This window comes from Aquarana catesbeiana, linkage group LG02 (assembly GCF_042186555.1).
Source record: "Aquarana catesbeiana isolate 2022-GZ linkage group LG02, ASM4218655v1, whole genome shotgun sequence".
Classification (NCBI taxonomy): Eukaryota; Metazoa; Chordata; class Amphibia; order Anura; family Ranidae; genus Aquarana; species Aquarana catesbeiana.
Genome location: NC_133325.1, coordinates 271,737,174 through 271,764,050, shown reverse-complemented (window position 1 = coordinate 271,764,050; position 26,877 = coordinate 271,737,174). Strand labels below are relative to the sequence as shown.

Here is a 26,877-nt window from a genome sequence, read left to right as displayed (position 1 = left end):
TCTCTACCCAACTAACTAATATACATCTTGCCAGGTGGGTTTCAGGGACATTTTTTGACTATGGGATTTATTCCACTGTAGTTACATATACTAATCTTTAGATAGATATATGAGTTCATTTGCTCCATGTTGATTATACATGATCTATATATAACCATTTGATACAATTTTCACTATAGTGTTTTCTATGATGGTCACTCTGTAGTCATTTATGTATATACTTCCTATATCTTGACTTAGAGTATGATACTGTATATGTTTTACAATGTACGATCAGATGTGCATCCATATTTTGGGTGGCTGGTTTTTAGCTCCTGTTTCTTTCTTTGTTCTTCATGATTTTAGTTTATCCATTAATTTTCATTTAGGTTTTTGCTTTAGAAGTGTCTTTTGATGTGCATATTATTGTTTTTTTAACATGGACCCTGTGGGTTATTTGCCAAGGTTCTGTGTTTTCCATTAATGAGTTTAACTTGACAGTTTTCTGATTTAAACGGGTGAACATTCATGGAGCACTCAGTAATGATTGCAGGAGTTGTAAAGGCACAAGGTTTTTTTATCTTAATGCATTCTATGCATTAAGATAAAATTCCTTCTGTGTGTAGCAGCCTCCCCAGCACCCCCCTAATATTTACCTCTTCAGCGATGTCCACGAATGTCTTAGCCGTCTGGGACACTCCTCCTGATTGGCTGAGACACAGCTGCGGCGCCATTGGCTCCCGAGGCTATCAAAGTTAGTCAGCCAATCGGGGAGAGAGGGGGCGGGGCCGGGTCGGGGCTCCTTGTCTGAATGGATATACGGAGCTCTGACTCAGCTTGAGTGCCCCCATAGAGAGCTGCTAGCTGAGAGGGCACTCGATAGGAGGGAGGGGCCAAGAACAGCAAAGAGGGACCCAGGAAGGGGAGGAGTTGGGCTGCTCTGTGCAAAACCAACTGCACAGAGGAGGTAAGTATAACAGGTTTGTTATTTTTATTTTTTTTATTTTTTTTTAACGAACCTCTACAATCACTTTAACCACTTGTCAACCATTCACCATCATTATACTGCGGAAGGTCAGCTCGTTCCCACAAATCGCCGTAGGTGTACATTGGCTCCTTTAAGAGCCATAGCAGGCGCACATGCACTTCCTGTTGCACGGCGGGTGACCCGATCCGTGTGTCCGATCACAGAAAAAGAGAGCCAGAACGGGGATCTGTGAACAGACAGATCCCTATTCTGACAGGGGATTAGAGAGAGATCTGCTGTTCCTAGTGATTAGGAATAGCAATCTCTCTCCTCCTCCAGTCAGTCCCTTCCTTTCACAGTTAGACCCACCTCCCAGGGAACACAGTTAACCCCTTGATCGCCCCCTAGTGTTAGCCCCTTCCCTGCCAGTGACATTTACACAGTAATCAGTGCATCTTTATAGCACTGATCGCTGCATAAATGTCAATGGTTCCCAAAAAGTGTCAAAAGTGTCTGCTCTGTCAGGCGCATGTCCTGTTGTCAAGTCGCAGTCCCTCTAAAAATCGCAGATGACCGCCATTACTAATAAAAAAAAAAATAATAATAATATAAATGTCATAAATCTATCCCCTATTTTGTAGACGCTATAACTTTTGCGGAAACCAATCAATATACACTTATTGCAATTTTTTTTACCAAAAATATGTAGAAGAATACATATTGACCTAAACTGATGAAGAAATTTGTTTTTTTTACATTTTTGGGGGGCTATTTATTATAGCAAAAAGTAAAAAATATATATATTTTTTTTTTTCAAAACTGTCTTTTTTCTGTTTATACCGCAAAAAATAAAAACCGCAGAGGTGATCAAATACCACCAAAAAGAAAGCTCTATTTGTGGGAAAGAAGGGATGTCAATTTTGTTTAGGTACAGCGTCGCACGACTGCACAATTGTCAGTTAAAGCAATGCAGTGCTGTATCACAAAAAATTGCCTGGTCATTAAGGGGGAAAGTCTTCCGGTCTGTAAGTGGTTAAGCACCGATGTGTGAAATGCTTTTACTGGCTGTCCTGGGATAGTGTGTGTTTCCTATTATCTTTACTTGGACGCATTTAAGAAGCTTCAATTTTATCCACTTTGGAGTGCCACCACCTTCATGGTTCTTCTATACTGGCCACCGCTGCAGACCTAGCTGGTACCCATGCGATTCCCGATTTATGTGGATATCGCTACAGGTTGTTTGGAACAGCGCACACATGGTGTGTTTCTCTTCTCTTCAGGGAAGCCTACTCAACTTTCTACTTAAAAACTGAACTTTTACTTTCACTATCAACTCATTCCCACAGAGTTACTACCTTTTTTTTATAATTTGCCCCTCCCTTATAGATTGTAAACTGTCATGAGAAGGGCCCTCCTAGCCCACTTACCTTGCATTGTATAGTAACTGTAATGTCTCCCTTTATTTTGTAAAGCATTGCGCAATCTCTTGACACTATAAAAATCCTAAATGTTAATACTGTAAAGGGCCTCCCTTTACTTTCAAATCAGCCTTATGCTATGTACACACGATAGGATTTTCCGACAACAAAACCATGTTTTTTTTTTCCTTCGGATGTTGGATTAAACTTGTCTTGCGTACACACGGTCACACAAATGTTGTCAGAAATTCCGAATGTCAAGAACACGGTGACATACAACATGTACGACAAGCCGAGAAAAATGAAGTTCAATAGCCAGTACGGCTCTTCTGCTTGATTCCGAGCATGTGTGGATTTTTGTGCATCGGAATTGAGTACAGACGATCGGAATTTCCGAAAACAAGTCTTTTTGTCGGAAAATTTGAGAACCTGCTCCGACAACAAGCTCACATCCAACATTTGTTGTTGGAAAATCCTATCATGTGTACGGCCCACTAGTGTTTCGTGTCATACATATGACTTTCCTTTGGGATTCTGGCACTATATAAATCCTGTATAATAGCAATTACTAAAACTATGGAATCACTGAAAATGCACTGTACTTTTTTTAAAATTATGTATAGAAAAGGATTGACACAGTAAAAACAGGAAATTTTCCATGTAGAGACCAATTCAATACTACTAGTCACTTCAAGGACAGAACCCCTGAATGGATTAACGATTCCAAGCTATGAACAGACCAAAATAATGTGCTGCTGTGAAATCATAAAACCTGCAGAACTGATATTCTAATATGTTATTTAGAGTAACAATACTGTGTATATTTTATTCTGTAGGAAAGTGTGAGTGCGGCCAGTGTACTTGTTTCCCACCTGGAGATAGCAGGGTCTATGGAAAGCAATGTGAATGTGATGATCGACAGTGTGAAGACCTAGAAGGGAATATTTGTGGAGGTAAGATTACGTTCAGCCTACCTATGTAAATAAACAATGACCTGAAAATATGTATACTTAAGGTAATGTCACACTTGCAGGAAATCACCAGTATCAAGATCACTTTGAAGGACACGTGTTTAGTGAAACACTCAACTGTTTTCATGTGTCATTCCCACAAGAGACAATACATTTTCACTGGCCACTTTAAATTTAAAGCATTTTTGGCAGTGAGGGAGTGTTTTTTTTTTGCTTCTGAAGCCTGCAAGGAACAACCCATAGAAAGTTGGTGAGTGTTTTCAAGCAATTCTGTTGCTGGCAAGATCTCACTTGTGACAGGATTGCAAGTGTGACATTACCCTAAAGGCTAAGACAAATTCCACTTTTCTTAGTAGCAATTTGCTGTTTATAGAAATGTACAATTTAGTAACAACTGAACTGTGAGATGACATGTAGGCTTGACACAAATGTTAGCCTAGTGCAAAAAACAAAAGTTTATAACTGGTTACCACAAATAATGGAAAAAATACTCATATTAGAGAAACATTTAGAAAGAGTAAGCAGCCAATGCATTTATATTTTGTAAATTTTTATTGAATTAAGAAGTCAAAAGTTCAGAGCTGCAGCATTAGCTAGTGTAGTCCTCTTTTGGGGGGTTATGGGAAATGGCCCTCCCCAAGCAGGATATTGTGCTAAACCTGTAGGTAAAAAAGAGAACCAGAACGTTTGTTATGTAGAAGAGTGAGTTTGATAATACAGTTAGCAGTGCTTCCACCCAGAACAGGACCTCCCTTCCTGGGAAACTAATCAGTAACATAAACAAAGTATTTCAGAGTAGAAGAACTACTGCAACCTGCATATAACATTAACCATAAGTACATAGACGCACAACATTAAAGAAATAATTCAAACTTTATATAAGAAGAAATTAATAAAAGTACATACTGTACATCCAATGTACAAGCTGGCATTATCAGCAAAAGGGCCTGATAAGAGTCCTGGTGGAACTGTGCACATACACCTGTGTATATATAGTTATTAAAGAGATATCTCCAGATGAATGTAGCAGCAAAGTCCAATTACAGGGGCCCCTGAGGATGATAAGGCCTCTGTCTTTGTGACGGAGTCCTGAAGACAAGTTCAGCGATCATAGGGGAATCCTCCAACTGTTGTCCAACCTGCCAGGAACAGAGCTTCTCACCAGCAGGAACTATGGTGCGGCACTGGAACTGTGGCACTTGAACTCAGAGTAATTCTATCTACTCTGTGCTTTACTCCCTACCTAATAGTTTCTAATCTTACATGCGACTGGACCTCTAAGTCTATGATCCTGACTATGACCTCACCACAAACCTAACCTGGCTCTAGCCTATGCTGGTTATCGAGCCCTAAGCTAAAACTAGCTATACAATCCAAAACCAGAAGGGACAGGGTTAACTAGAATAACAGGAGTGGAATATAAACTGTACTGCAATAAACAGGTTCACCTACCAATATACTGGAAGGTGACCACTACACACACAATAGCACAGACCTAGCTAGCTGGCATTGTGCATGTGAAATAATAAGGGCAGGGCAGAGGTACTCTGTTTGTCACAAGGATTTCGATATACACTCAGTATCTCCAGTTAGACTATTCGATCATAGACATCTTTGCATAATAGTCCTTTCTGACTTGGGCTTTAACAGCATTGACAGGACATGTGACTGAGACTTTCTCTTTCTCCCCACTTCCTCCTTCTAGGGTTTCAAAACCAACAAACAGGGGCAGGAAGTGCATACATAATTTATTTACAGGTATTCAGACAATAGAGGACAGCAGAGTCTTACACTAGCAAAAACAAGCACAGACAGGTAATTTGGCAGATCCAGCAGTTAGCAGAAAGACAGGAGTGTCTGGGGCAAGGTCCTAGAAAAAACTTTTTTGACTTAGATAGAGTGTACGTAAAGCCATAACCTGTTTAGTTTTTGATAGAATGTGGAAACGTTAGCACCTCTGTCAGGTTTTTATTGGTATCTGTGTACCATTGGAGAGAGCCACCATCACTTTTGTTCCCAGTGTCTCTAGTATAGAAAGTAATGAGGAATTCAATATTATGATGTATTTCATATATATTCTATATGAATAGGAATAGAGTAAAATAGCGTAAAATGCTAAAATAGAGGGGAAATCTTCCAGTGAGGACACATTTTCTGACTACAGCTATTAAGAGGAGTATCCCTCAGTAAGAAATATCTCCTCACTTTGGCTTTAGCTTAAAAAAAAACCTTTGTCCAAAATATTAACTTTAACTGAGTCAGCTAATACAAAACAGAAGTAAAGTGCAACCTTTTTTTAGCTGTACACATAGTTTGAACAGTGTAGCACCCTCTAGTGTGCTAGAAGTGTAAATACATTTTCTTTTCTAGTATAGGTAAATTTGTGCAGGCTTGGCTGTCAGCTAAGCCTGTCTGTGTTTTTCCTGCATTGGGCAGAGATCCAGGGGGAGCTGGGTGACTCACAGGCAGCATCACTGAGACCTCCCCCCTATTTCTAGAATGTACTGGAACCTTCTAGAAAAATGAGAGGGGATATAAGGTGGAGCTGCCTGGAGTATTCTAAGGGCCCTGACCAATCCCCAACTTGGGTTGGCAGGGGGTAGGCCCCCTCAAATACTCTGGGTCAGCCCAGCTGGGGAGGGGAGTTCGGCTGGAAGCTGGAGATGGAGTGTTAGGCTGTCATGGCCTTTGAGGGAGCTCCTCAGTCAGGGGGGTGACCTTGGACCTGGGCTCGGGTGTGGACAGGACCTTCTCAAAGCCCACGGAGGTGTCCTGGCCAGGAGGCACGGGAGCAAGGACAGTGAGAGGCTGGTGAGTGACAGGCATCAGGAGGACTAGGAGGCACGCCTGAGAGGACTGGGATGGAGCAGTCTGGGGTGGGTGCAGAGCCAGTCAGGAGGATTGTTGTGGCACAGGCTGTAGAAAGGGGCAGCTTGAAGAGGTGGTACTGGGAGCAGCCGCCACATATAGGACAGCTAGCACCAAGGACTTCTATTTTCTTGCTACACCATAGGGGCCCACGGTCCCTGCCTGCAAAGGGCATTCTACTAAGAGCCAGCTGAGGCTGTGTCGGATTTAAAATCTGTGCTGATCCTGGGAGTTGTTGTGCTGCATTCAAGATTGTGCAGGAGTGTAGAAGAGGATGTGTATATATACTGGAGTGTATATAGTTCTAGTCCCTCACAAGTTCTGCTGATCAAATGGGCATCCCATATCATCCCTTCCCTATCCAAGTTCAAATCCCTTAATAAAAAAAAAAAAAAAAAAAAAAAAAAAAAACAAACAACGCTGCAAGGACTGTTTCTTGACTTGGAGAGAGTAAGAAAATCTGTGTGCCTGGCTGTGCAGGGTGGAAGACAGCTACATTCACCAGCGGCCCTTACAGGGGTAGTGCTACAACTATAATAGAGAAAAATATGAGCACAGTTGTTTTGACCATAGCATGATTTTTAGTGAGTCCAGAAAGATTGGTGAGAAAAACAAAAAAACATTCAGGGAGCAGCATTTCTGCAGACGGAAACACCTTTTGGTGGGAAAGGTCATAGCAGATTGAACAGGTTGACATGAAGTCTACAGTAACTCAGATAACCACTCTTTATAACTATAGTGAGCAGAAATGCATCTAGAATGTACAACACAATGAACTTCGAGGCAGATGAGCCACAGCTGAAGACCACATCGGGTTCCACTCCTGTTATCAAAAAAACTGAAAGTTGGCTGCAGTAGTATCAGGCTTATCAAAACTGGATATAACTAAATATAAGGCTAGAAAAATGTAGAATGATGAGTTTAAATTTTTGTTGAGGCTCACAGATGGTAGGCCAGTTTATGGATCTGTATCCCAAAGAAGACGGTGTAAAATGGTAAAATTGGGGATTTGCATCATGAATGTGCAGTTGACAAACACAGGATAGGAAATTGCAGGCAAAGGTTACTTTAAGATATAGAGTTATTGGTAAGTCACTTCAAAGTAGTGGATCTGTAGCTGTGGTTAACTTTAAGGTTCACTTTAAGAGGTAAGCTTGGTCTTAAACAGCAAAAGCACTTTCTTTAGATGAACAAACAATAAAACAAACAAACAATAAAACAATAAACCAGTGTTTGGTGCCTACTCCAAAATCAGACAAAATTAACAAAAACCATAGCTGCCCCTTTAAGAAGGATAAATCCACTTACAACATATACATTGCACAGGTATGGCGCTTGGTTCTAAATGATGATAGAAGTGACACGTGACAGTACAGTAATAAAGGTATTGTAATATAAATAATAAAAATAATATAAATAATATAAGTAATTATGGTCCAGTGTGATAAATTCCCAACACTAAAGTCAATCTTCCAATGCAATTTTCAAAAATCCTCCTTCACTGCTTGTGCTTGGAGTATGGAGGTGCACTCACCAGAGATGTTTGACCCCTTTTTACAGGTTGGTCAAAAAGTGCTTTTTTTGTTCTCAAAAGCCAAGATTCCTCCTAGGGTGTGCTGCAAGGATTCCTCCAATTTTGATATCACGCTCACTAGGAGCATGGGACCGTCACTTCCAGGTCCTGTGTGAAGTCACATCTGGGCCCGGGATCAGAGAACGAGGCTTGGAACACACGCCAGCTCCATACTGGTTGCGGCGGCAACATCCCTACCCTACACTCTGTACAGTATATGCTGGTGCCGACTTTCAGGCATCCATAAATGTGAGTGTAACCAACTTATTTTAAACTGACAACCAATTTTAAATACTGTTACTGCACTATGATACTTTATATCTATCTCCCGTTTGGTCATCATACATACAGTATGAGAGATATAAAAATTGGAGGAATACTTGCAGCACACCCAGGAGGAATATTGGCTATTGAGAACAAAAAAGCGTTATTTGACCAACCTGTAAAAAGGGGTCAAACGTGTCTGGTGAGTGCACATCTGTGTCAACAGCCTCATCTCAAAGGCTGCTTTCACACTGAGGCTCTTTACAGGTGCTATAGCCTGAGTGTTTTCACACTGGAGCGATGCGCTTGCAGGACAGTAAAAAAAGTCGTACAAGCAACATCTTTGCAGCGCTGCAGGAGCGGTGTATACACTGCTCCTAAAGCGCCCCTGCCCATTGAAATCAATGGGCAGCACCACCGTACCGCCGGCAAAGCGCCGCTTTGCTGGCAGCTTTAACCCTTTTTCGGGTGCTAGCGGGGGGGGGTTAAAAGCGCCCCACTAGTGGCCGAATAGTGCCGCTAAAACAACGATGAATCGCCGCTAAATATAGCAGGGCTTTACCGCCGACACCTCAGTTTGAAAGCACCCTTAACCTTTTCATTGACAGAGACGTTTTTGCGTTTTTTTGCACGTTTAAAAAATCATTTTGGCCTGAAAGCAGACACCCTTGGGCATAAAATAGTGGTAGTTCCAATGTTTTATGTCACATGATATTACCGCAAAGGTCTAGGAAACGTACAATTTCAGTAAAAAACAAAGTGAATTCTAGGGTAAACAAGTGCAAAAAACTACCAACATTTCTAGTAAGATATAAAAGACGAGGTTGAACCGACTAAATAGATACCCAACATGCCAAATCCTAAATTTGTGTGCGCCCATGAAATTGGGCCAAACTTCAGTACCCTATATTTCCTATAGGCAACGCTTCAAACACCTCCTATCGGTTATGGTTGTGCTAGAATTATCTCACTCCGGTGTGCACGGCGATATGTAACATGTGTATCGCAATCAATGTTGTCACAATTAGGCATTCCCAAAGCATGCGTTTGCATTCGTACGTGTGTATGTGTGGGTGAGAGACTTACATTTTTTGGGTGAGGCAGGGTTATTATGTGCTTGGGTGTACTTAACTTTTTTCTTTTAATAATTTTTAGGTGACAGGTTCTCATAATGAGACATGCAGGGTCTAAAAGACCCTGCATGCCTCCTCTGTGCTCCACTGAATGTTTTGCAATGCCGGGGAAAGGGACAGGTGACCCGGAAGTGATGTCATAGACGTCGCTTTTCGGGTCACAAGAAGAAGGGGAGGGGAGAAGACGTGTGTCTGCTCTTCTCCCTCCACTCCTCCCGCTGGCACCTGCCATGTCATTCCTGGGCTAGTGGATAGGCAAGCGGAGCCTGGAATACATATTGGGGTTGTCGCTGGTACCAGGGGTGTGTGTGACCAATTGGGCAGCAGCTCAGACACCTGAATGCTTTCACTTGACAGGCAGGAGTCTGCTTGTCAGTTTTACACACAATCCCGGTAAGTGTGGCCACCGGATTGTGTGTGAAACCCCCCAATGTCAGGTCCGTACTATGTACGGACCAGGCAGCGAAAGGGTTAAAGTGACTTTTGCCACCAACTCTATCTCTTAAAGCACAGGTGTAAAACTGGAGGCCCTCCAGCTGTTGCAGAACTACAAGTCTCATGAGGCATTGCAAGGCTGAGTTATAAGCATGACTCCCACAGACAGAGGCATAATCTGACTGGTAATTCCGCAACAGCTGGAGGGCTGCCAGTTTGACACCCCTGTAAGTAACCTTTGCCTGCAATTCCCTATCCTTAAGTGACCTGTGCAAACAACCTCATCTCTTAAAGTAACCTGTGTCATTCCACATCTTAAAGAGACAGCAATTTGCATTGTGTGCCAATGTAAGGGCCCCAACTAAGCCAACAGAAGAACAAATTTTATACTAAGGGTTTTCCTATTAGTAATACAGGTTTGGAGGCAGTCTAACAGATTCTGAAACTTAAACCTAGACTCTCCTGACTGAGGGCCTACAAGTGAGCTAGCCATTTCATTGCCTTGTTTACCCATACACGTCTCACTTGGGGAGTGATCTTCTAGTCAGAGGGCTATTGTTTATACCCCTTGGTCTTGCAGGATGTAAGTGGCCACACTTTAAAGAGTATTCACTGTACTGTATTGTACTGTACTGTATTGTTACTGTGTTTATTCACTGTGATTATCGTAACACCTCTAAACTGTTGCATTGCATTACCATTTTATTGCTACCAATGCAACCTGGTAATTTTTATTACAGTTCGTGTGTATCTTTCTTGTGTAACTGCCAGAAGACTCCCTAGCCAGGGTCTTTTGGTGGTGTCAGCCACCAGTGGGGCTCCGTTTAGGGCCAAGGAAAGAGCAGAGGCCCAAATCTATTAGTGGCTCCTTCGGGGTAGCGCTACACATACCCAATTATTAACAATATAAGCATATATTATATAAACTGTATACCTTATAAAAGCATTCAGATAGCAAGTTTCATTTTGTAAAAATAACAGCTTTATTCAACATGCAGGGGCCATTTGGGGCTGTATAAAGTACAGTAACCCACTGTATACTGTAGTTACATCAGTTAACAAATGCTTAGCACCTTCTCAGTGGTATTTATGCTACTTTTAGAGCCCAAGCCTGACAAAGTCTCATTATTTAATTTATGCAACAGCTGTTCCTCCATTAGTCACATCTTTTTTATGTGAATATGCAAAGTTTTACGAACAGATTAGAAAGTGATATAATGCTAATCTGTCACTGTTGACATCTTATAAATGTTTTTCAGAACACGGTACTTGTTCCTGTGGTCGATGCATTTGTGAGGCTGGTTGGTTTGGAAAATTATGCCAACATGCAAGAAAATGTAATATGACAGAAGAAGAAAGCAAGAGTCACTGCGAGTCATCAGATGACATATTATGCTCTGGGAAAGGTAAGTGCTTACTTTGTACCACAAATCCATCAGTAAATGAGCCATCATTCAAATGACTCCTTGGAAAACAAATGTGTAGCAACACTTTATTTCTACACCTTTGCTCTTAGCAAACACTTTCCATCTCTCCTTTAGGAATGGTGGATTCAGTGGTAGCTTGCACCAATTTACAAATGTAAAGGGTGACAAAAGGTTCCAATAATATATATTTCATTTAGATGTTATCTCTGGAACAAAGAATTCAAAAGAATGGCAATTGAACATGGTACGGTTCAGATGATGTTACTGAAAACTTGTCCTGAAATCTTTTCAACAATGTCACCTTCCTGTCACAGATTTGTACAAATGATGTCCTTCAGGCTTTGTAGAAGCAGACATCCAGATACTCTCTCTCTGCCTTTGCAATGTGTTCTATTCAGAGAGTTTATGTATTGCTGACATCAGGGTCTCATTCCATAAACATCAAGGTATTCTTCATTGTGCTCATGAATCATGTTCGCTGTGCCTCTGGTATAGAAAGCGCAGGGTTTTTTTTTTTTTTTTTTAATTAAAATATGCAATGTAGAATCCAGAGCAGTGACTCCAGTTTTTGATATTAATGCAGTATATAAGGCAAGTTATTATTTCACGTTTTATATTTTTGTTAGGATGTATTTGGTGAAAAAGAATAATTACACCTCAAGGCTTTGTAAAAGTGTGAAATAAATTCTCACAAAGAAGGCAGTTGTAGCTACTTTTTAATAATTATCAGCTTTTTTTAACACAAAAAAGAAAATAATACAAAGTTGCTTTCTTGAGAAAATCTTACAAAATATACAGTGTTTGTAAGAAATGTACAATGCAACCAACATTATTAATACAGAGCTCAAAATGCTTTAAACTTGTACAAGGACCTATTATAGTGATCATATTGGCTGATGTTTGTGATCTTCAGGGATGAGTAGAAATGATTAGCCTTCCGATGCATGGCGGGCAGCAGGAGGAACTAGTGAGGGCAGTGGATGACCCAAGAGATCAATATTACTGAAAGTGTCAATTTGCCTGTAGACTTCAGAAGATTTCTCAGACTTGGAGTAGCATTTGGTGGAATGTGCGCAGGAAAGGTGAGTATTTGCACTGTTCTTCAAAGATATGGCTTAGCTTTGTATGTTTTGAATAATAACAATGGTGCTTTAAAAGAGATGTATGGGTTTTTTTTTTTTTGTTTCAGATTCATACTTACCTAGGTGGATGCAGCATCGGATCGATGCTGCATCTGTCCCCCGCCACCTCTACACTGAGACCGAGCGATTGAACACCGCTGATTGCTTAGTTCTCACAGCTCCATGAGCAGAGAGCTAGTGTCTATCAGTCAGCAGCTCTCTGCTTTGCCCCCCACCCCGCGTTTACTGGAGGGCTGGTCTGTGGAGGGGGCTGGAGCGGCTCGCTGAGAGGCTGAGCCGGTTCCTGGTCCAGGCATGTGGGCGGATGCCAACTCTATTGTCACGATCTTGCCTGAGCCTGGACTGGCTCTGTGACATCAGCCGACAGGGGGCCACAAAAACGGGTGACAGGAGTGCAGAACGAACTGCACTCCTGGGATCCACAGGAGAAGTACAGCCAAATGAGCTTTGGCTGTACTTCTCCTTTAACATCTATAGGTACAGTAGTTTACAATTTTGATCATTAAACTCTGGTATTGTATTTACTGTATGAAATACAATGCTACAGCCAAAATAAATGCAAAGGCACTGATTAGTTATGTTGAATCCATGTATTACACCGTTGTTGATGTTTTTTACTATTTAGGTATTAAAGTGGGAGTGTGACAGACCTAGGCTTTTGGAGAGGACTGAATGCAAGCCTCTTGCCTTTTGATTATGGCCCCTGGCATTTGGGGTACCCTTGAGGTGTTGTTACTTTGGCTTCAGGTCCTTGTCCCCCAGGACACACAGACTCTGGGGACCCTGTATTTGCCATATTAGCAATAGTGACTGAGTCATACTGTTGGGACTCATACTGTGAGGAGATGCTGATGTCATCAACTCCACTCACCTGTCTGATGTCAGCTATAATGTGTTTAATGTAAATGAGTCTAGTATGGCTTACCACAGGTTCTAAGAGTATTCAACTCATTGTTTGTATTAATTGTAATTAGCTCCTGCTATTGTGTTTAATGTACTGTATGAAGCTCGGTGACAACAAGTCTGACCTGTTGTGAAATCCTGATGGGCACAGAGTCACATCAGCTGCTTAAAGGGATTAGTTAATTAGCTCATGTTAATTTGTTACAGGTGTATTGTTAGAGTAATATGAGCAGGAGGGGGAACCTCCTCTTCTACGGTATAAGAAGTCTTGTATTCTGGTTATAATAAAAACAGTCCATGTTAGCAGTGAAACAAGTGTCGCCTTGTTTTGTGCTTTGTGAGCGGTTGGAATATCTAATATCTGTATGCAGACTGGGAGGAAGTGGTATATGACGGAAGCACTCAAGCGGAGTGTGGGACGTTCCGTGACAGGGAGTAAACTCTTATCTCTGACTATAATAAGGCTTACCTATAGGTACTGTAAATATCTCCTAAACGTACACCGTTCAGGGGATATTTACTGTATAACCCGCTACGCATGTGCTATGAAGGAACGGCTGCCCGAGCAATTCCTTCAGAGTTCTGTGCTGTACACCGTGGCTCCCCACACATGTACAGGAGTGACGTCATCGCAGCTCCAACCAGTCACACAGCTGGAGTCCGTGGACCCGGAAGGGAGACAGGTGAAGGTGGAAGTGGCCTCCAGCGGCGACAGCGCTTCACTGGAGGGCTTTGTTTTCAGGTAAGTGTCACATAATGTGCTAGTATGCAATGCATACTAACACGTTATAATATTACCTTTCAGGTCCGAAAAAAAAAAAAAACTCCTCGCCCAGTGGTTTACTACCATTTTAAGGTGCCCATATACATAAAAAGGGTCCTGAACTTACTGCCTTAAAGGCCAATCTGCAACATGTTTGGCAATACACTGAGAATGCCAAATCTGTCTGATCTAGACACCTGTAGCTTAAGTTGGACTACTACATTACAGGAGGCTATAGACATTTCGGTAGACCTTAAATGTTGCTGGCAATCAATGCAGGGTATCCTCCTAATTAGATAAAGTCAAAGACAACTTAACCTGTCAAATATAGCTGTGTTTATGGATTCTTCACCATTGTATTGCAGACAGAGATGCTAGCCACCACTGAACACTGAACAAAATCCTGAAGCGCATTTAAATGACCCAACAATTACATCTCTTTTGGAGTTGAATGGCCACAAAAGTATTTTATTAAAAATGTGCAAATAAGTACAAACGTATGATAAATAAAAATTCAATACAGCCTCCATATACAGTATGTCAATAATCTTTTATGGTACATATGAGGTCCTTAGCTACACATTACACCTTTACATAGACAATTTGCGAGTAATTCATAGCAGATAGGTGGACACGCTGCATATTATACCAGGTTACATAAATGTAATGTAACTTAAAGGATATGTTCACAATTGGAACATGTTACATGTTCCACCCAGCTATGTTGACAGTCTGAAGGAGCTGGACATTGCACCCATGATCTGCTGACCACAGGTGCAATGCTCTGCACATTTTTTTTACCTGCTAAAAAGTATGAATTTATTATTTTAATTTTTTTAAAGATGAACCTATCATTGACACCAAACCAGAGATGGGCACCCTAATCATTTTTCAACTGGACTGCCACCTTCAAACCCTTACTTTGCTACCACGACTTTCATTTTACCACTTAAGGACCGCCTGCCCACAATGTACTGCGGACGGGCGGGCCACACATATTGGTATATCGCTGCTTGCTTCCACAGATAGCAGGTTGTACACAGTGGGTGACTGTCAGAAAGTCCCGGCCAATGCATATTGGACAGGACCTGCTGATCGGCTGTGTCCAATAGCAGCTCAGAGCTCTATGTTGATTATCAACACAGGGCTCTGAGTTGTGATTGGACACAGCTAAGGGAACAATCTCTGTTTCTTATCTAGGAAACAAAGAGATTTGTTAGTAACGTCCTGCTGAACAGCCATTTACTGGGAAGCTCAGTGTGCTGTTGCTTCTACTCCCCCAGCTCTTATGCAGCTGAGAACAGAGGGAATGTGATCACTTATAAAAAAAAGGGAAAGGGGTATTTATAATTTTCTTTTTATATCTATACAAAAATGTTTTGATATTAATTTCTATTTTAAACTGAATGATGATGATATAAGGTGATCATTAACAATCACGTTAACCCCTTAAACACCCTAGATGTTGACCCCTTCCCAGCCAGTATCATTAGTACAGTAACAGTGTATAGTACAGTAACAGTGTATAGTATTATCACTGTATTGGTGTCACTAGTGTCACTAGTGATGTCAGTGGCAGTTAGTCAGTTCACCCCCAGCCTCAGTTGGTGTCAGATTACCAACCGCAGTGTATATACCATAGTTTGTAGGCGCTATAACTTTTACGCAAACCAATCAATATACAATTGGGATTTTTTTTTACCAAAGACATGTAGCAGAATACATTTAGCCGGAATTTATGAAGAAATTAGATTTTTTTTTTTATTGGTTATGTTTTATAGCAGAAAGTTTTTATTTCAAAATGTTCCATCTTTTTTTGTTCATATCACAAAAAGTATAAAAAAAAAAAAAAAAACAGTGGTGATCAAATACCACCAAAAGAAAGCTCTATTGGTGTGAAACAAATGACAAATTTTGTTTGGATACAGCGTTGCATGACCACGCAATTACCAGTTAAAGTAGTGCAGTAGCGCTATAAATCAAATATGTGATACTAAACCACAATTAGTGATTAATGGTATATAAAGTTCATGTACAATCAAGTGACACAGTAAAGTTCAATCAGTGAATGGAAGTCTTCAAAGGTGCAATGGATGAGAAACCAGACAACTGGGTCCCTTGTTAGGCAAACACAGATGGGACTGGATATACCTTCACCACACCACAGTGTTATGAATAAAATGGACGCTTACCAAATGGCAAGCTTAAGAAAGCTTGTGACCTTAACCCGGTCGGGGCCTTTTCTGAGATGGAAACACCTTTAGACCACTCTTCAGACCGTGGATGGCTCACTATCCTCCACATAAGGAAACCAGGATACAGGGAATACTATACTCCTATCTTGGAGTTGTTCTCACAAACAATGCCCCAAAAAAAAGGAAGAGCACATAGCGTAATCGTCAAAGCTTGTTTAAAGCTTTCTTTGAGAAGCCAGCACCACCTGGTGCTGGCTTCTCAAAGAAAGCTTTAAACAAGCTTTGACGATTACGCTATGTGCTCTTCCTTTTTTTTGGGGCATTGTTTGTGAGAACAACTCCAAGATAGGAGTATAGTATTCCCTGTATCCTGGTTTCCTTATGTGGAGGATAGTGAGCCATCCACGGTCTGAAGAGTGGTCTAAAGGTGTTTCCATCTCAGAAAAGGCCCCGACCGGGTTAAGGTCACAAGCTTTCTTAAGCTTGCCATTTGGTAAGCGTCCATTTTATTCATAACACTGTGGTGTGGTGAAGGTATATCCAGTCCCATCTGTGTTTGCCTAACAAGGGACCCAGTTGTCTGGTTTCTCATCCATTGCACCTTTGAAGACTTCCATTCACTGATTGAACTTTACTGTGTCACTTGATTGTACATGAACTTTATATACCATTAATCACTAATTGTGGTTTAGTATCACATATTTGATTTATAGCGCTGCTTCTTTTGTTTATTTAATTTGTAGTGTGTGTATCTCACCTTTAAGCGGCTGCTCTTTTTTCAATTGTTCCTTATTTACTTACTTGATTGTGTTAATTGTGTATAGTATATAGCGCGGTGGTTTCCTCTTTTATTTTAAAGTAGTGCAGTGCTAAATAGCAAAAAAATGTCCTGGTCATGAAGACAGTAAAACCTTCCAGAGCTGAAGTGGTTAAATAGCATGCTTTCTTACAGAGGAATGAGAAAAAATACATTTAAAAAAAATATTAGACAGGGAGGGTGGGAAAGTTGCACACTCTATTTGAAGACTCAACTGCGAATTTAACCCCCTTGTAAGGGATACGGAGTGCAAGTATCTAGTGGAAGCAGGAACAACCAGATCAGTGTAGCTGTAGTTAGGGAACTGAAATCAGACGTAAGATTATAAAGTTTATTAATGCACACAACACCCATTCAACATCAACAGACCATAAGCATAGCAAAGTAAAAATAAACGTAGCAGTGAAGCAAAGCCAAAATAACAACCTAACTATGATACATTATGCACAAATGGAGGGAAGCTCACATAAATAGGGCATAACGAGGACTGGGACTAGGAACAAGGGGAGCAGAGATGAGGTAACAGGATACAGGGAACATGATGCAGGATATGGCAAGGGTCAAGATAATCAGCAAGCAGGTATTTGGCTAACAGGCAAAACACTTTAGCACTGATGAAAATTAAGGGAGGGGGTTATATTTCATCCCAGCAGTCAGCATCAGGTGGAGCCTAATTACTGGGATCTGCTGGGAGACACCCACTTGTTGCGACCAGAACTGTGTCCTTCAGCTCTGGGAACCACAGTGGCACCAGCAGGTAGAGATGGGCCGAACACCTCCCTGTTCGGTTCGCACCACAACTCCCTAACAGAGAAAAAGTTCTGACCTGAACGGCTAACCCTATTAAAGTCTATGGGACCAGAACTTGAAAAATCAAAAGTCCCCATTTTGAAGGCTTATAAGAAAGTTATTGGCCATAAAAAGGGTATGGGGTCTGAGTACTGCTCTGTATCAATACAACCTTTTTTTAAAAAAAAAGATTGTTTTTTTCAGGATCAGTGATTTTAACGATGCTTACAGTGAAACAATAAAAAATGAAAAATTCCTTTAAATATAGTTCCGCATCTGTACCATGGATAGAACCTACTGCAGCAAAACTGAAATTTCTAAAGAAAAAAAAAATGACATTTAAATTGCCAGCAATACAATACCATTGCTGGCAAAAGAAAAATGTTATAAAAAATGACGTGGGGGTACCCCACAATCCAATCCGTTTGACAGTTCTTATATAGGTAAGGGCAGGTAACGTCGCCAGGTGGCTCTGCACCTTACCTATATAAGAACTGTCAAACACCAAGCCAGGCATTCTGCGGTTTGCCTTTTTTTTTCTTTTTTCAGGTCGGCTGTGGCGGCGTCATGATTGATCATGGATCCACAGAAGGTGATCCAGATCTTGGTACCCCTCCCTGCTTGACTGCGTCTGTTCCACACAGACCTCTTTTCCCTATCAATCTTTCTTCCTATTACACAATCTGTTAACACTTTCGTTGCCATGCCTCTCCTGTAAAGACCCAGCCTTCCTTCCTGCTTTAGGACTTTCTATACAGTGTGTGGATACAGTCCAATGATACCCATGTATGTTTTAAATAATTTTAGTGTACAATATAATAATCAAACAGTAAAAAAAATAAAAGCACAGTCATAATAAGAAACAGAACTTCTGCAATATGCTAGTTACTGATATTTTTTGAAGAGCTATCAGCATAGGTTTTACATTGTGGTTTCTTAATGGATCATTGGGTACAGATGGCTAAGCTACTAGCAGAGAGCTCTCCAGCAAGTTAGCTGTGGCAGGGTTTTAAACTGAGTTCCTATGTGTCCCACAACAGCACTGCATAAGGAAGAATATATTCTATATGTAATTTAAACATGTATGTTTAAAAAATTAGGTACACTTCATAGAGATTGCTATTTATTTTCAATATATTTGAATAAGGAAACAGTACCTACAGAAAAAGGTGATATACAGTACTTGAATAATAACACAAGAAAAATACTATTTTCAATCATTTATTAAGCAAAAATATCAATAGAGGTAATGCTGTACTGTGGAAAAAAGTAAATACACCCTTAGCCTCAAAAGCTGGTATTGCCCTGAAGAACAGAAATTACTTCTCACCCGTCTGACATGGACCCAGTGAAATTTTTGTGTCCATGCAAAATTCTAACAGTTTGATGATGTTTGTGGGTTTGCTTGCATTAACTGTCTGTTTCAAAAATCCCCCTGCAAAAGTGTAAGTCATTGCTTTGTGGATTTGCTAGAGTGCTTTGGATCATTATGTTCAAAGACTCATATCTGGTTTAACTTCAACTTTTGAACACAACACATGTCAACCCTTGGGGGTTGATTTACTAAAACTGGAGGGTTCAAACTCTGGTGCAGCTGTAGATGGTAGCCAATCAGCTTCTAATTTCAGCTTGTTCAATTAAGCTTAAAAAAAAAAAAACGGAAGCTGATCAGTTTCTATGTAGACCTGCACCAGATTTTGCACTCTCCAGTTTTACTAAACCAATCCTTAGATGTCTGAGGTTTAAATATGACAATTTTCACCTGCATACTGCCTAAGGAGGTCCTAATCATGGCATCTAATAGGGAACACCTGATTCTTGTTTCATGGATTTAAAGTGGTGGTAAATTTAGGGGTATATTAACGTTTTCTATATGGAAAATCTGCATTTTCCTATTTTGGATAATGGAAATAAATAAAACACATCATGCTTATTGGTAATGTGTTCAAAATACATCACTTTTATCTGTAGGCACTGTTTTAATAAAGATCTAAAGTTTGTTCAAAGATGGGATGTACTTACATTTTCACAATATTGTGTGTGTGTGTGTGTGTGTGTGTGTGTGTGTTTCTGTATAATTATACCTGAGTAGCTTCTTAGAAGTACACTCATCAATATACAATATAAGTGGCTGTATGTCAAAGCATCTAGGTTTTACAATACATAGCTGGACAAATGAAATTGGAAAAAAGATACTGTATGAAAATCTTTCATGATTATCTATTTATGAATTTATTTCATGGTACAAATATATGCAGGCTTCCCTTCAATGCTTTCATGTAAATCAAAGGTTTTCAGGGTTTAAGTGGTTATAACAAAAATACAAGCACCAGCTTTCATCAAAATGTCTGTTGTTCAAAGGGCATCTCACAAAATGAAAGCCAAATGCCAAACTTATTATGTATGAGAGCTGGTTGCACTGAGCACAACTCATTAACTAATGACTTCGTAATTAGTTTTCAGTAAAGGGTTCCTGAAAAGATACCATCAGCACTGACAAATGATTAGAGGGATCTGGGGATAGTTTAGGAAGTGAATCAATTATAATTTACAGCTATTAGATATTGGTCAACACATGTCAGTACTATGATAATAGGGAAGGCTAATTTCAGGTGTACAGATTTTCTAAAATAAAAAGGACTTATTCAAATAACCAGGTAAATAATACAAAAGCTTATACGATAACCCCAGGGTTTCCCAACATTTATCATTATTTTTAGAATATTATTTGAAGATAAATGGTGGTTTCGCAGATCAATTGTATGCTGCTATCTCATTGCAATATGCATGTTATGGATATAAACCTATTAAAAATATTAAAATCATTTACAGACCAGGGAATTTAGATTAATTGGAAGTGGCAATTCCTTTATGCCTCTGGCTTATGTCTACAAACTTTGTGGGCCTAGAATGTGAGATGATGTCCACCAGGTTGTCTTCTAATCCCTGGGTTTGAAGAAAAAAATTGTTGAAGAAGACTACCTATTAGATTAGGGCCTGGGGGTTGCTGTTTTTTATCTTTGTCTTTGAATGTTCTCTGTTGGTGAGATGAATTAAAATTTCAGCAATTGGAGAGCAATTAGGAGTTCCAGATTCCATGAACACAGATGGCATCTGCAATTAAAAAGTGGGCCTCTTGTCTATACTTTAATCTCCATTATATGTATTAGAGAAATCAAAAGTTCCAAAACTGAGGAATACCAGTGACACAATCCAACCACTCCACCGCTTTCCTTTTTGTTTACAATTCCACTGAAGATTCATGCTGACAGTCTGCCCTTAGACCTTTTGGTCTACACATGTTTTTTTAATTCCAATTCCAACTTAGGCAAAAAGCAGTACCCAGCAATTCTTGAAAATGAAAAGCTGCTCCTGCTTCTATACTCACCGGATCTCTGGCACAGTCCCCCACAGACTCACCCACTCACCAATCCAGTGCCAGTGCTCTTCCACAACAGCAGCAACCTCTCTTTTGTTTCTGACTTTTCACATGTCAGTAGCAGTGAACAGCTGACTCAATTGACTGAGCATGGCAGGTAGCACGGTCTAAAAGTGGCATACATCTGAAAAGACAGTGATATGTGCAGGCACAATCTAAATGTCTGAAAAAGGTTTGTTTTCTGGTATAAACTGTATTTTGGGTTCATGCAAGCATTACATTATTATGCATAGTATGTAGGAGGGAGAGGACAGTGGGAAAAACACCTCCTTGTAATAACTTCCTTGAAAGAATTTACATTTGGTATATTTGGATGTACTGTATTTTTTAAAATAGTATCAGAACACAGCTATTAGGTTGGGGTTACAATAATTCTCAAAGTGAAATCAATGGACACCTTGCTGACCCTATCCACTATTAACCATACCCACAAAAACATGCCCCAAATTATAAACACACCCACAAAAACATGGCCCAAGTTATAGCCACACCCACAAAATCATGCCCCTATTTTTAACACATGCCTAAAAAACTCTGACACACTTTTGCAGCAAAAGACAGATATTCAAGATTTAAAGACAAAAGTTTTTTGCACCAGTTGTAGTACAGTGCTATGCACGCTGCAGCATATTGTGAGTGTGGTCAAATTGCAATAACAGTGATAACAGTGGGACAGGCTTCAAGAGGTATGATTAAATAGATTTGAGTCTACTTTGCTATGGGTCGAGAGTAATTAACACAAAGAGAGCAGGGGTCAGAGTGAAAAATGCACAGATTGCAGAGGTCAAGAGCAAGTAACACACAGAGTGCAGGGGTCATGAGTAAGTAATACATGTAACGCAGGGGTCAGGATTAAGTAATGCACACAGCACAGGAGTCAAGAGTAAGTAACACAGAGTTTGCATAGGTCAAGTAGCAGGGGTCACAACTTACGAGTGTGTAACACACAGAAAGCAGGGGTCGAGAGTAAGTAAAATGCGAAGTGCAGATGTCAGAAGTAAGTAATTCACAGAGCACAGGGGTCTCTAGTAGGTAACACAGACTGGAAAGGCCAAGAGCAGGGGTCAGGAGTGCATAACACACAGATTCCTGAGTCAGGTGTGCATAATGCATGGAGTACAGGGGTCAGGAGTGTGTAACACATGGAGTGCAGGGGCCAGAAGTCCATAAAGCATGGGGCTTGATTTATTAAAACTGGAGAGAGAATCTTGTCCAGCTCTGCATACTAACCAATCAGCTTCCAGTTTTTTTTATCATAGTTTAATTGAACAAGCTGAAGTTAGAAGATGATTGGCTACCATGCACAGCTGCACCAGATTTTGCACTCTCTAGTTTTAGTGAATCAACCCATACACACATATACATGGAGTGCGGGGGTCAGCAGGGAATAGCGCAGAGAGTGCAGGTGACAGAAATGTTTAATGCACAGCGTCACGTACCTGTTTGAGGTCAAGTAGATGAGAAGGCTTCCTTTTCTTCTTCAATACACCCTGGAAGTGGTAACAGGTTGTAGCAGGACAAGGAATGGCATGGGTGCATGCAGTGGATCTAGACACATCAGTTGATCAGAACACAGACTGCGGTCTGCTGAGATACTCAGACTGTATCTAGGGCAGAAAGCTGGAATGCAGATTGACCACTGAAATCCACTAGTGCAGAAATCAGAGATGTAGTCAGGACAAGCAGTAGAGGTACCAAATCAGCAGGCAGTAGCAAGGTAAGGTCCAAGCCCACGGTCAGTACCAGAAGTGCAGTAGAGGAACAAAAGCAGCAGACAGAAGGCAAGTTCAGGACATGAGCTGAAGTGAGTAGTGGGAGATCAGACTGTCACAAAGTCAGGAGGCAAGGCAGGTCAAACAGAATAGCATTGGTCACAGCAGCTAACAACCACTCAACATATCTTTAGTGTGCTTTAAATAGGATGATTGGTGTCATACATACACATACACATAAACAGAAACAGTCACCAAGAAATAGAACATAATTTAATATATAGACAAGGTAATATAATATAAGTAATATAAGTTTGCATAAGAGTTGAGTTTACCGACTCATCAGGAGTGAGATCTGAGGACAATCAATGCAAAAAAACAAAATTAAAGATTTACCAAAGCAAGGTTTTACTGGATTGAATTCTGCAAGGATGAATTTAAGAAGATTTTGGTAGGCTGACTCCTTTACACTACTGGATCCTAAGAGGATAAGATATAAGAGGATGTCTGTATCGATCTCTTGATGCGGTGAAGTTGCTGGGGTGTTTCTGTGACTTTAGCATTCCACTCTCAATCATTGATTTCCCCCTACCACCCCCCCATCTTTCCTCCTTTTTCTTGGATAATTTCATGCTCCCAACTCCGTGGGAACAGTTTGGGGATGACCCCTTTCTGTTCCAACATGACTGTGCACCAGTGATGCAACATGACTCCTGGCCTCAACCCGATAGAACACCTTTGGGATGAAGTAGAGCAGAGACTGTGAGCCAGGCCTTCTCATCCAACATCAGTGCCTGACCTCACAAATGCGCTTCTGGAAGAATGGTCAAACATTCCCATAGACACATTCCTAAACCTTGTGGACAGCCTTCCCAGAAGAATTGAAGCTGTTATATCAGCAAAGGGTGGGGCAACTCAATATTGAACCCTACAGACTAATGCTGGCCATACACTATACAGAAAATCGGCCGAACCCATTTTCGAAAAACGAACGTTCGACCGTGACCGCAAACGATCGTGCCATCATATAATGACCGATAAATTGTTCAGTGGACATGAATAAATAATTTTTTGTTCGTTTTTTTACATATACCTAGTGCAGACAGTTCGGACGGGAAACACATTAACCTTGCAATTTATCGTACGTTCGGCAGAAATTTTCCAAACTTCCCGTTCGTTTTTTTCCCACAAAAACGTCACAAACGATTATCGATTTGTGCCCATTAACTTGCCGAAAAACGAACGAAGTGTCTATACGAACGATTTTTCGGCCGATTTTTCGTATAGTGTATGGCCAGCATTAGACTGGGATGCCATTAAAGTTCATGTGCATGTAAAGGCAGGTGTCACAATACTTTTGGTAATATAGCGTATGTAACTATGTATATGATTTTCAGCCTTGCTGCACTATAATGCCTATTAGTAAATTATACCAGGGTGGTCTTGATGATGGCGGTTCTGCAATTCTCTTATGCTTGTTTATTTGTTTTTTTTTTTTTTTTAAAGATTATGAATAAAGAATGAAAAAAAAAGGAGGGAAAGAGGCAGACCAAAGAGAAAAAAAGGGCAGAGGGAAAAATAGAAGGAAATAATAAGGGGAGAGATAGAAAGGAGGCGAGAATCAGATGCCATAGAGACAGAGAGAGAACATGGGGTTAGCTCATGGATTTGATAGGGAAGTTCATCTTAAAGCGGTGTTCCACCCAAAAATGGAACTTCCATTTTTCGGAATCCCCCCCCTCCGGTGTCACATTTGCCACCTTTCAGGGGGAGGGGTGGCAGATACCTGCATAATCCAGGTATTTGCTCCCACTTCTGAGCATAGATAGCCGCAGTATCCGCGGATATCTATGCCATATCCAGCGCCTCCTCCATCCCCCCCACTGTCTTCTGGGAAACACACAGGTTCCAGAAGACAGCAGGGACCAATGGGATCACGCATGCACAGTAGGGAACCAGGCTGTGAAGCCGCAAAGCTTCACTTCCTGATTCCCTTACCGAAAATGCCGGTGCCTCCACCCGAGAGCCAAGGGACAGATTGGTTTCAGGTGCCGACATCGCGGGCGCTCTGGACAGGTAAGTGTCCATATTTTAAAAGTCAGCAGCTGCAGTATTTGTAGATGCTGACTTTAAAAAAAAAAATCTGGCGGAACTACGCTTTACAGTAACTTAGAGATATGTTTAACCCTTTCCCTACCAGGTCCATATGGCGTACGGTCCTACAGCACTGCTTCCAACTGGTCAGGTCCATATGCCTTATAGAGGCTGCATTTTCTAAGCCTGTAAACTCATGGTTGCTTTAACAACTTGCTTACACTCAAATGGAAGCTGACACTTTGTATTTTACTGAATGAATGTAATCAGCAGCTAACATGCTTCTGATTACATGCAAACAGTGTGTAAAGTTGATGGTTCTAGTGCAGCTCCACTGCACAGCTTTTTGAAGGCTGCTGCTTGCATACACATGCCCAAAGTGTGGTCTTTTTACTTGCCCTACAGCATCCCCTTTCAGTGTCTCCATCTAGTACCCCCCTTCAGTGTCCCTTTCTCTGCCCCTCCCATATCCCTAATCACTATAAATGTCCCCAATTCTGGCGCCGCCTCTGTCATCCTGTGGGCTGCTGGCTTAACTTTTAACTCAACGGCTTTGACATCCTGCTCGCTTTATCATTAATCTCTGTCAACCCCCAGCAATGTTCCCCCCATACCGATCCCCTGCCTTTTGTCCCGCTCCTGCTGTGCTGCTTGCTGTCATCCCCTCCTCCCCCTCCCACCGGCTGCATCTTCTGCTGGGGTACATAGACAAGCTGTCAGGATGGAGAGGGTGGAGGGTGGTTGGTAAACTTGTGTTTACCAGCCCCCTTCCTTTTCTTGAATGGGCTCAGTGAGCAATCACCACTGATCGCTCCTGTGTCCATTCATCACTGAAGTATAGTAAATAGTGTTTACTGTGATGCTTGAATTTGTGAATGAATAGGAGCCTCTATACAGACTCCTATTCATTCATGTACAATGCAGCATAGGCTGCAGAAAAAAAGACTGTCTACTGTCCCTTTCTCTGTCTCAAAAAAGAGACGTTAGAGGTCTGTTTAGACCTCTGCCATCTCACAAAAGCCCCCCACCCAAAAAAAATACAAAATATTAAAAAATAAAATTGTAAAAAGTGTTTTTTTCAATTATAATAAAATATAAATAATACAAACATAATAAGGCCTTTCTTCACACAGGGCATACTACAGCATATGCCCCTGCAAGGTCGTATTTACCTATACAAGGATGCACAGGTGTTCCATGAATCCCCATGCAGGCAGTCCCATTGATGTAATTTGGGATGTAGCAACTGCATGAACACAGCCCTTGCTCCCAATTTGACATCCACGTGTGTGGGTCCGGGTGCATGGCCCAAGCTCACACTGTCTGCGTTTGGGGCCGTGCATCCACACCCACACGGAGGTCAGATTGGGAGCAATGGTTGTGCCCATGTAGTCGATGCATCCCAAAGGATTGCTTGCACATGGATGCGCGGAACACCTGTGCATCCCCTTGTAGGTAAACACTTCCCTCCACGATAATACATTTTAGTATACCCCAGGTGGAAAAAGCCTTAGTATCAATTTGGCAGGAATTTTGTAAGTTATGCTGTGTTTGTGCCTGCTGATAATGATTTTAGTGTATTTTGAATGAAAATAGTGATTTGATGAACATTTGAACAACTATACTCATGCTATCTTCAACAGGTCTTGTGCTTTTAGAAAATGTATGGTTTGGGGGGTCTTTTACAAATTCTGAAAGCTGTTAGTGAAAAATGGTAATCTCCAGATAACATAACATAAACCAGAACATAAATAGTTTTTATTTACAGTTTTTCGCACCTTCAGTTTTCACCATTTCACAAAAGGGCACAACTTAAAATGTACAAATATTTGTTATGTACTAACTCAATACAGTTTAAACTTTTATATTTAGTAGCAACTTATCAGGATCTTTGTAAATGTTTCCACACATACATCAACTAATAATGATTTTAGTGTATTTGCGCACATATTGTGCAAATATTGCGGGGCCTTAAAAACCTGTAGCAT

The 26,877-nt window shown here is 40.9% G+C and overlaps 1 protein-coding gene across 1 annotated transcript in view; it reads left to right on the top strand.

The window, feature by feature from the left end:
* The window catches only part of ITGBL1 (integrin subunit beta like 1), a 408,856-nt gene that overhangs the window by 359,369 nt on the left and 22,610 nt on the right, over positions 1-26,877 (top strand). The window contains exons 8-9 of the mRNA XM_073614434.1: positions 3,201-3,317; positions 10,868-11,014. Coding sequence (XP_073470535.1) covers positions 3,201-3,317; positions 10,868-11,014 — 264 coding nt within the window. The remainder of the gene's footprint in view (positions 1-3,200; positions 3,318-10,867; positions 11,015-26,877) is intronic.